This window comes from Acanthaster planci, linkage group LG01 (genome assembly GCF_054643075.1).
Source record: "Acanthaster planci isolate LZ-2023a linkage group LG01, COTS_SCS, whole genome shotgun sequence".
Classification (NCBI taxonomy): domain Eukaryota; kingdom Metazoa; phylum Echinodermata; class Asteroidea; order Valvatida; family Acanthasteridae; genus Acanthaster; species Acanthaster planci.
The window spans coordinates 37,666,131-37,677,885 of NC_141777.1; the positions used below are offsets into that span (position 1 = coordinate 37,666,131).

At 41.8% G+C, this 11,755-nt stretch overlaps 1 protein-coding gene across 1 annotated transcript; it reads left to right on the forward strand.

The window, feature by feature from the left end:
- The first annotated feature begins 1,620 nt into the window (after positions 1-1,620).
- On the forward strand, positions 1,621-11,264 carry LOC110980551 (solute carrier family 22 member 13-like). Its single transcript, XM_022237352.2, has 10 exons — positions 1,621-2,263; positions 2,711-2,814; positions 4,161-4,315; positions 4,908-5,076; positions 5,997-6,138; positions 6,286-6,377; positions 6,859-7,067; positions 7,869-7,977; positions 8,521-8,730; positions 9,377-11,264. Exons 1-10 carry the CDS (start codon positions 1,847-1,849, stop codon positions 9,552-9,554), a joined length of 1,785 nt encoding a protein of 594 aa, XP_022093044.2. The 5' UTR covers positions 1,621-1,846; the 3' UTR covers positions 9,555-11,264.
- Positions 11,265-11,755: the final 491 nt, after the last annotated feature.

Here is an 11,755-nt window from a genome sequence, read left to right on the forward strand (position 1 = left end):
TTGTCGGCGAAATAATTTTTAAAAAAATTGGGTGGGGACTTACGGAGAACCTAAGTTTTCAGTACAGTAATGTTACCTTCTGATGTTGAAATATTAATGACATCCATACCAAATGATCGTTATTGAAAAATGAGTGCACAAAAAGTGGTATACGAACTCTTCTGGTTTGTCCAGCGTATTGTAGTTTTTTGTATGGGGTAACTTACAGCACCACGCATGGGGCGACATGGAATCTGTTTTGTAACCGTTTTGAGAGCTTGTGTCTCAACTTTGGTTGACCTCTGTTGTGAAATCAGTGAAAACTACACAAATGATTAAAAAGCATGAATTAGCTAATCAAAAGAGAAGCTTGGGATTTTATTAGAAGCATTTGCACGAACAAATTTAGATTTTTGGAATGTCTGGCTACAACACTACTTCGAGGGTTTATTTAAGTCGCAATAATATCTCAACGTATTTGGGCAAAACAAAATACGTGTATATGTAATGCTAATCGTTTTACAGTTTTCTGTAATGAAGTCCATTATTCAGAGCATTATGGGCCGTTTACCCCTACAAGAGGGTCCTTTTACCCCCATACGTGTAAAACGGACCAGTGATTTAAAATTCTAAGTTTGCTTGTTACCAAGGCAATGTTTTCTAAACCATGCATGATGCAGCAAATACAGTTATGTTTAACACCCCTTTTTTTCTTGGCGGATTGTGAAGAATTTTCTGAGGGAATGTACCAACGATACACTAGAACATCGCCCATACAGTGTCATATGCATGTCGGCATCCCCCCACCCCGATTTTCAAATTTCTATGGCCGGGTAAGTCATTCCCCAATCTTTCTCCGTCCCCAAACCTCAATCCCATTTGCGGTATAAATTTACGCCACTGATGCTGACGAACTAAAGATAGAAAAGGGAGAAATCTGTTCATAAAGATAGCTAAGTTGATCTGCCTTAATAGAGGAGGAGACGTTCTAATTGAGAGACGGCTCCAAATGTTTGCATCATCGACTATAAAACTGAGAGGGTATAGGGCCTACTCGATTTTGGAGATAGGAAACTTCAGCCTCATAAGTAGCATTTTATTCATACTCACGATTTGGTACCATGAAAAACAGAAGAGATTAGTCATAGCATTTGAACATTTCAAGACAAACACTAATTTCTTAAATCCTTTTGAACAAGAGAGCAATTTCAGACGCAAAAATAAACAGCCCAGAATTTGTCCAGCAGCTCTTTTTAAGCGGTTTGCTGCGCATGTCGGTACCGTATACAGACGTAATCGAGGGAACAGGCTTTAAACGAGTGCGAAAGCTGTTTATGGGGTGAAGTATCCACCGACTTCAGTGTAGTAAGCCCAACTCGTTCCATCAACGACCTCATTTTTTTTTCAATAGAATGACATAATCTTTTATATTAATAAATATTTGCAGTGAACGCGTTTGGGTGATCCTATGCAGCCATTTTCGGCTAAATCTTGATTGTCTAAAAGTACCTTTGGCCCACGAACCAATACCTTTTGAAAACACTCGAAGATCCTTATCGAAAAGGCAACGAGTTGGTGTTGATATTATGAACAATGAAAGTTTGTTTTAAACGGACCCTTGCCCATAAAACGTGGCACATCATAAGATAATTCACCGTCCTATAGCTGGGTCTGCACTGCTGAGTCAACCAGGGCGTTTTTAGAGCTGAACTATAGATCGAGATTAATGCGCTGGCCCATTGCCGCAAATACGTTGCGAAGCCTTAATGCGTATCGGAGTTTTCACAGCCCTGTGACGGCGTTAGCAGCTTCGGTTGGGGAAATTAACTGAAATCCTGGTCTACTTTGGGCGTTGAAATAAAACACGATGAAACTGGACGAAATCATCCCACTCCTCGGCAACTTTGGCCGCTACCAGTTCGTGATGATATGCTACCTGGGTCTCTTCAATATTATCGGTTGCTTCACGTCTCTGGGCAACGTGTTCTACTCGGCTGGGACCGACCACTGGTGTAAGGTCTTGCCCAATGAGAACTGCTCCAGCTGGGTGGAGTTCCAAGACAACTGCACCGACGTGAAGAAAACCATCCTCCTACCCCCTGCCGAGAGGAATGAAAGTCGGTACCCTCACTCCAATTGCAAGCAGTGGAACTTGCCAGTCGGCTACACGTTTAATCCGTACGTGCCGCTCGACGAAACACCGGGTTTCAACAATACCCTAGTCGACTGCACGGAAGGATGGGAGTTCGACACCTCACAGTACAAAATCACCACCATTTCAGAGGTAGGCTTAGGAAGATGTGTTTATTAAAGTTGGGCATCCTGAGCGAAGCCCCCAAGATTGGTTTAATTTCTACAAAGGTTGACGAAAAGGGACACACTTCTTGTAGTGTGGGTAGCGAAGATGCATGCAAACGTTTAGGCCTACTTCAGTGCATTTGAATAATCGACAGACACTGTCTTACTCTATGTGCCTTAAAAATCCTGGTATCATTATGAGAGACAGAAATGAGAATAATGGTGACACCTTTAAAGATTAACTAAAATCCGCAACATCACTCTACTTGCATCTGATTAAGTCTGCAGAGAGACCCTGGGGAGTGATTGTACACACACGTAAACAGGCAAATGGCTGACCAATTAACGGCTAGGAAAATTAAAGCGAGAATTTGAAAAATAGCAGGATTAATGTTGTTTGCATTTCATGGAACTTTCCCCTTACTATTTGAAGTTCGGCTTGGTGTGTGATCAAGAGAGTCTACCCAGTCTAGCACAGTCTATCTACTTTGCCGGCTTTCTTGTCGGGTCGTTTGTTGGTGGTGCATTTTCTGATTGGTAAGCTCAAACAAAGAAAATGTTTACATTCATATTCAGTTAATCCCAGTCAATTTGTCCCTGGCAACAATAAATGCCTGCGGTGGTGATAAGGAGGATCCTGATGACGTCAGTGATGAAACCAATAGCCTTGCTATAAAGTCTTGAAGAGAGAACGACAGCATTGCAGATGGCGTGAAACATTGGTTACTTTTTTAAGTGAGAGTTTGAAGGAATCATTCATATAGAAAATCCTACAAGTAAACAATGGATGAATTAAAAAATGTACATGTACTGACTGACTTATCACTGTGCACACATGTGGCCTAAGTGGGACGATTTGGGGGGGGGGGGGTTCCCGAGATGGCGGTCACTACATTCGGTGCGGCAGGGCCCGCTGAGTTTATAATTTTCCAAGTTTTCGAACAGTATCGAGCGATACATTGATCATTCATGGGATAAAGATATAGGGAATTTTCATTTAAATTAAATACCTCTGTTGCAAATGAAATTAATTGGGTGCACGTAAAACGGCCTGTAAGATTCCTAACACAGAAGTCTACCTTGATTGAGAGTTGAGTCTCTCGGTGAGGCCCTACCAAACAAGTAAAATATAGGCAGCGTTGCTACTCTTTAAAAATTTTCTGAAGACCTTGGGAATTTAGGCAAGACCTTAGGAACTTGGTATTTTTTTCTAAATTTCACGAAATCTTAACATTTTTTTCCAACTTGACATGTTAGATCAATGATTGTATTAGCCTTAGTTATTCCTTCAATATTTTAGTTTCCCAAGGAACATATCTACAAATCTTATTCTGCTGTTATAAAAATAGAAGGAAGTTAATGGCGCTGCTTTTTGGTTTTGCCAATCACTGAGCGATATTGCCTGCAACCTGGGTATAATAATAATTTGTGCCAGATTACCAGGGAAAATTTATCTTTGGTCCACAAGTGGTGGTCACTCGAACTTGCCCTAATTTTGTATACCTGTGCTTGCATATTCTCTGTACAAATTACGCTGAGGCGTGCCACGTTTCTGATCAAATGGATTGATTCCACCATCATTGGTACTATATTGGGGATCTTGGGAAATCCAGGTAATTTTACTGCCGTCATCTTGGGATTTTCAAATTCGATGAGTGGCTGCATATGGCGGTACGTGGGCTCAAATGGCGTCCAACTCTCGATCTCCGCTCGGGTGCACTCCAGTCGGTATTACTAGAAATCAGTGGGAAGAAAAGACAGCTCGCCAGCAGGTTTTGGCTGGGGCCGAATAGTTAGCTAATGGGTGTCTGTTGAAGTTTTCAATCCAAACAAACAAAACATTAAAGACATAAAGAAAACCACTTTTCTTTCCTTTTCCTAAGGATTGGTCGCAAGAAGGTCGTAATCATTGGCCAGTTATTATGGGTGACTTGCCTTGTAGCTACAACGTTTTCTGTTAACATCTACATGTACATGGCGCTACGATTCATTACTGGGTTCGGGAATTTAGCTGCTTACGTGAGCTTATACGTACTAGGTAAGAAATTGCTTCATTGCGGCTACTTGATCTTCTCAACACACCCAATTCAGTGTCGCATAATGTTGCCATTGTTTTATGGCATTGAATGAACCAGCACTCGAGAAAAGATGCTACCCCCTTTCAGGGGGTGAAGGTTCTTCAACGGAAAATAATTTGGCAGTCGTTGGGGATCCATCCCCCTCCCCTGACACAAGATCTGGACATACTACCAGTCAAATTTTACTCCTTCAGTTGTTAACGTACAGCTGGGTTGTCCAACTGCGTAGAAGCCCCTTCTCTGAAACAATAACGAACGGTTTTGATTACAGCTGGTTCTATAATAGAGGTTTTATATTCCATGTCGTGCAAATTACTTTACCATCCTGAATTTGTTCATTCCCTAGATTAAAGGTTACCTTTGCCTACATGTACTTGTGCATTTTTAGTAACATACATGTATATAGCTGTTCTTCCCCAAGTAAGCTACTGTGCATCTTGATGTGCCAGTCTAGGTTTGTACATACACAGCTTGGGAAAACGATCTTTCCAGACATTCTTAATATTGCAACCATGGATATAATTTCTATCCATTCCAATTAATCTCTTTCAGTTTTGGAAGTTGTGGGCAAGTCATGGCGTACGGCGGTGACCATGATCGTCGGCATGCTATACGCAGTCGGGTACTTTTTCATTGCAACTGCGGCCATGTATCTCAGGGAATGGCGCTCTCTGTCGCTGACTCTCTCTGTCACATCAGTGACTTTGTTCGTGCCGATGATGTAAGTTTTGATTATACGGTAATAGTAATAGGTTGTGCCCGAATTACTTGGCTGAGGCTACAATTTACACACGAGTCTAGTCTATGATAGTGGGACTGAGTCGTGTGTAATTTCAAGCCGCAGCCAAGTGATTCGGACGTAGCTTAATAGGCCTATGTGCTTGGCTGGTCTTAAATGAGAATGGAGGCGACTAATGCCCAACCCGCAGGGAGGGCATTATCAGCGTTCTGTCTCCTCAGCCGTTCTTAAACGTTAGTTTAAGACCGGCCAAGCACAAATGTATTCCCATTTATAAACACTTGTTTTAGTCAGAGTCAAAAGAAGGCAATATGCGATGGATTACCAACGATTTTGTGACAGAATTTTACTTTAATTTTCCCAAACGTCCCGTTCATTTCATGGCATATTCCTCGTGCAAGTTGTCCAATTTCCTCATATGGACTTGGTGCGCGCCCGTCGAACAACGTGCACACAAACTCTTGACCAATCAGAATCGATTAAACGGTCTCGTATTCAGGTGCCAGCTCGTGATTTACGCAGTGGGCATTCACTTCTCAGAGGGCATTATCAAATGCTCATACACGGTCAAATTGTATGTTGTTGAATAGAGAGACTGACTGAGGTGTTTAGGAATTTGCTCTTATTAACTTAAGCAATTGAAATTTAAGTGAATGATAGACAAGAACGGAGCGAAAAAAGAATTCAATAGATTACTACAAGAAGAAGATAATTACATAAAACGGAGCCAATACGCGTAAAAAGACCCAACATGTCCAAAAGAAATTGTTGTGCATTTAAACGTATAACATAAAAGCTACGATGACTGTTGTATTCTTATAAAACATTTTTTATAAAGACGACTTAAAATCAAAGCTATGTTTGCTCCTCGCGCGTTATAAAATCACTGTTTCTCTGTGTAGATTCCTACAAGAGTCGATTAGATGGTTGGTTTCTAAGGGCAGGATCGATGAGGCCGAAGCAGTCGTTCGGAGGGTGGCCAGATTCAACAAGAGGACTTTGCCGGATGTGCTATTCGATAAAGAGGACATCGCGAAAGAAATGGTATGGGATGTTTCAATAATTAAATCGAGAGTACTGTGTGGCTAGGTTCGGATCGAGGGGGGCAATTAGCCGTTGAGGCGTTTGCAGTGATTTTGTATTTCCCTTTCTTACAGTCTGATGCAATTCATTTCCTATTTTCTTTGAAAGGAAACAAAGAAGTCATTGATCCCTCCATCAGCCATTGATCTGTATAAAACGCCCAACATGGCCGTCAAGACGATTAATATGCAGTATAACTGGTGAGTAAAAGAGACCAGTCAATGTTGTACGAGTCACCGGTTAAAAAGGTTCCTTTTTCCTGCTCCATAGGGACACATAAAGTTTCTCCAACTGATAAGTTTTCGAGACAGTTTGAAACTCAGTCAGTTTCAACTTTGAAGATGATGTTTTCTTTTGACATTTAGGGGTTTTTTGGACCAAATTCTTATGATTTTTGGGAAGAGGAAGGAAAGTTGAACTGAATCTGTGTAATTTTGGAAACTGTTGGGCAATTTCAGTGGGATAAATTACCTTATTTCTGTCTTGTTCGCGTACTAGCGTCAGAGTTGACCATCTATTGGAAAGACTTCGCCAGAGTTTGATCAGATGGTGGATACTTTGACCAATTGTGTTGGGCAATGATTAAATTCATGTTGTGCGAGCCCGGTGCTGTTTCAGGAATAATTCCTATGAATTGGTCAATATAAATGTGGAAAGTTTTTTATACAATTCTTGCTGCAGGTTTGTCAACAGTTTGGTGTACTTCGGGCTGTCACAGAGCACTGGCGATCTCGGCGTGGACGACTACTGGGCCTTCTTCGTGTCTGGAGCCGTGGAAATCCCGGCCCTGGTCTACGCCACCTTCGGCGTGGAATGGATCGGTCGCAAATGGAACACGGGGGTGCTGGAGTTGATCGGCGGCGCAGCCTGCTTGGCAACTATCTTCATCCGTAAAATACAATTGATATATTTCCGAGGGTCCAACGCGAGTATCCGAACCCTCCTCGATTCTGTCGTGAACTATACACAGTTTTATTACAGAATGTTTGTACTTGTAGTCTTTGAAAGGGTGGGAACCGGTCCTTCCTTGCGTTCCCTTGTCTGAGGGCGCATACTATACCCAGCCAACACTGGAGTCATGGCTCAAAGGTGGCCCAGATATGGCTGGATCAGGCGGAAACGGTTGGCCCAAGCCGGCTTGCCACAGCTGGCCCAACTCTAGCCAGGGCCGACTGCTGCCGGGACTGAGCCAGGTCAGTCATTGCTCACCCGGGCTGGATCTCGGCCAGATGTGAAATGTCAGTGGTGGCCCAGAGCTGGCAGCTGGTTGGCCCAGAGCTGGTTCATTTCAGCTCGGCTAATATGCCACTATTTGCTGTGTTCACGTTTGTTATTTACGAGTACTGACGATATGACGAGGCAACAGAATTTCCCAATGTTTGGCCCTCTAACATTCCTTGCAGAACTCTATGTCCACCCAATTCAAACACTAATTCACTACCCATTGAGTGCCGTTCAGTAATTTGGTTTGCTCGGACACTTCAATATCCCAAATCGTGAAAGAAAGACCATTTGAGACCTAAAATAATGTTGACTCTATGAAATGACAACTTAAACGTGGTCCAATATTAAAGGATGATTTCTCCTTTTCATGGTCATGTAGTTCCATTTGGTAAAGGACAAGGATGTTGTCTCACTGGATGTCTCAGCTGCTGACGACTTATCTCACCAATTTTCTGTCCCCCATGCAGCCGTTGGTATTTGGAGGACCGTCGTGTCCATGATTGGGAAGTTCTGTATCTCCGCCACATTCAGCATCATATATCTCTACTCGACAGAACTGTTTCCCACACCCGTTCGGTAAATACTCCTTAAGCCTGTGGTTTCCATAAGGTTGTAACAACCGTCGACACGACACAAGATGTCAAAATGAACGGAGAGTCGTTGACAGAATGGCGTCATTCGACAGAAGGTTAAGTGAAACAAAATGGCTTGCGGAACTCACAGGAAATGTTTTTTTTTGGGTAGTGACATGGAACGCCGTTGCTATCTGCGTTGGTATCTATCATCGGCTTCGTTAATTTCACCACTTTGTCGGACAGTTTTGCCGTTCCATTCAATGATTTCAGCATTCCATTCACCAATTTCATCATTCCTGTTGATTTGGTAATTTCACAGCCCAGAAGTGCGATTTTGCTATTGATCAAGCAGTCGATTAATTCCCCAACGGCACAAGTACATTTCGTAAAATTGAGAACCACAGAATTAAAAATGGTCCCCTAAGTGTGTATTACCGGAGATTTTTCGTTCATGGTGTCTGCATCTCTGATTCACAAGTTAAATCACCTCTGGGCCTTTTATAATTTGTCATACAAGTACCCGTAAATATACTTCATCCAACAGGGCTGTTGGACTGGGGCTGTGTTCCGTCGCAGCTCGAGTCGGCGGGATTCTCTCTCCTATCATCCTGCTCCTGAGGAACCTCGTGTCCGATCTGCCGCTCATCATTTTCGGCTCCTGTGCCCTTGTGGCAGGGATTTTGGCGCTCTTCTTGCCGGAAACGCGTGGCCAGCCGCTGCCTCAGACGCTGAAAGAAGGCGAAGAAATTGGAAGGTGGGTGGTTTGTTGCTGTTGTTCGAATCGTTTCCACTAATTCATGGGACAGGCTCACGCGCAGCAAAGAAAAAACTGATAATCCTGGAGGGGATTCCCGAAATGTTCTGTTTCTGTAAGCTTTAAAAGGTTTTTTTTATAAACAATGGAGCTGTCTTCCAAATCTTCATTTCAACTTGTGAATGGGTGACGACCACATTTTTAGTGCTGAGTAAGGTGAAAGCTGGTAAATGTTCAGCTGGTGCTTTTCTCTCCATTGGCTTGTCAATAATGAATAGACTGATCGCGCCCATAAGGTCACGTGACCCATAAAACCCCCCCCAAAACATGGCGTCCTCCTTCAGCAAAATAAAGCTGACGGTCGGTACAGTACAGTACTACACCAAAATCGGTTTTAGCTTCAGTAAATATCACTTAAGAACACTTTGGTACTGGAAGACACCATGTTTATTGATGTTTGATACCCACCATAGGTCGCGTGACTTAGCAGGCGCAATCGGTCTATTGCTGACTTATTTAACCCACAATATATTGTTTATGTAGAAGAAAATATTGCATTAAGTTGCCGTCAAGTTTCGGAGGACAGTTTATTTTGTTTCGATTGTTTACAAAATTAGTTCAGAGGTCTGTTGACTTTGTGATACAGATGTCGCTGCATGGGTGACAACGCCTACGGAGAGTCCAGCATTGAACTTGACGATATGGATGTCAACGGAGAGGGCGTCTTTGCGATTTCCAACGCAGCTTTTGATCACGGAGAGAAGAAATATCGCGACTTCTCACAGCAATTCTCCAAAGGAATGCGTGAGAGTTCGCATATGTAACGGAGGAATTTTTCACCCGTCACTATAGCCAGGGAGAAAAAGAAAAGAAAAGAAACGAAAGAAAAAAAAACCACCAAACTTTTTTTTTCATTCGCTGACGTACCGGTACCGTATTACGGTAACGAGCTAGGGGTTTGTATGATACCGTTCTATGGTGGTTGCAGTAAAGGACTACACACAACAGTAACCTTTTCATTAATTCATATTCTTTATGTGACTGAGAAGGATGTGTAGGTGTGTATGTGTACATAACCTATAAGAACTTTAGAGCTTTGGACTATAGAAGCCAGCTGAAGTAAGTGTCCTTGTATCTAGTCATTTGTAGTAAAATATTTTGTCAATGTCTTTATGATTGGTAACCGAGTTATTCGGATTTGTTTGTATTTTTTTACATTGTTTAAACACAGCAGCAGTTTATTACAAAATTAGGTAGCTTGTACATATACCACGTTTCCTATTTCACAAGGGGTGACTTTCAGGCAAAACCATTGGAACATGCATATACAGACTGCTGCAGGATCAAAATTTGACCAGGGAAAGGGAGTTACGGAAATTGACGCCTGAAAGTAGGTGATCAGTAGTTCTCTTTTCTGTGAATTGCTAAAGAACCTTGGGTTGGAGATAAAAACAGAGAGACGTGGTGTCAAAATTTGTAGAAATTACGCTAATAATGTAGGCATTAAAACGCCTGTAAATTAGACTCCCTCTAAGCGGGATCAAAGTATTCCACTTTCCTCTACATTAATGCAATATGCATTTTATTTACGACGTTCAGTCCATGTCCTTACGAGTACCACATAAATCATCGTCTCAAGACGAGTCACCAGCCGTTTGAGCAAACGGTGTCGATATTTTTCCTTTCATTTTTCAAGCATAGCGGCCCAACAGGGAGTTTAAAAAGCTGTGTATGCTTCATTTGTACCTGTAACATTTTCATTTGAGTATCTATTGGTTGGGGCAGGGGGAAAGTGCCCCCTCCCCTGACAGAAAACCTGAAAGAAAACTTGAGTATCAAATATCAGCATCAAAACCCTAAGGAAATAACACCACAAAATAAAAGCACGGATGTCGGGTCCGTGAGTAAGAGACTTTTGATGTTTTCTCTCCCCAACTACACGTTGAATGAGCTTGAAGCCGCATTTGCTTTAGAATTTGCCCGCCCCTCTCCCACACACACACCAAAAGCTGGATACGCCACATTGGTAAATATTAATCGGTGAAATAAATACAGAAGAAATATATGGCTTATTTCTAAGAACCGCCATGTATGATAAACTACACTTTAGAAGGTCCAGGCAATGTTATGTTTTCACTGCAAGCCTTAAAAATACACCTTCGTGTTTTGATTGACCATATACTTTCAATTATTTTTACTAAAAGGGATTTTGGTGCCCTTTTGTTTTCTACGCTATAATGGAATATTGGCATAATATTGAGCATGTGGCACCAATTTGTGCTGTTAAAAGTTTTTCACATTTTGATGACCCACATTTTCCTTGGTGGTTTATTATTGTTGAAGAAATCAACAAGCAACCCTTTTCCAAAGTTTTTAAAAACAGATTTCGGGGTTCAAATTAAATGGCTAAGCGTTATCCATTCAAAACTCTTCACATGTTTTGTAGTCAAACTGACAGCAAAAAGTGTTTGGAAAAAAAGAGTTTGATAGTTAAATAAAGTTTAAACGCAGTGCTGATCAAAGTTTTCAATGCATATAGACTGATGAATAGCTTTAGTTGATTTAAGTTAGGGTAGGACGTATAACTTCCAAACGAGAATATAGTCTAAAAATGTTTGGTAAATGGAACATGACATCGGCGTTGATTTCCAAATGGTTGAAAACGAAGAGAGTTGTTGAACAAAGAAATGAAGACTTTCATCATAAACAAATACACCTGTTTGGCCATAAAAGGGCAGCTGTAAACATTCCCTAAATTTCTCACATCTTCCCGCCAGAAAACTGTAAACTTTTGCCTTGAGAAGTATCCGGGGCAAAGTACTGAGTTGTTTCGAGAGTCAGGCCCTAGAAAATACCTTTCAGACCTCAAAAGTCATCCGTACAAAACCCTTCTTACGACCAAATTTACCAGACAAGTCAAGCCCTGCGTTAAAAAAAAAGAGATCAAACAAAATTGTCTTGAATGGACAGAGCTAATGATAATTTTATTGTTCATTGTGTATGATAACTTATCAGTCACGCTGGC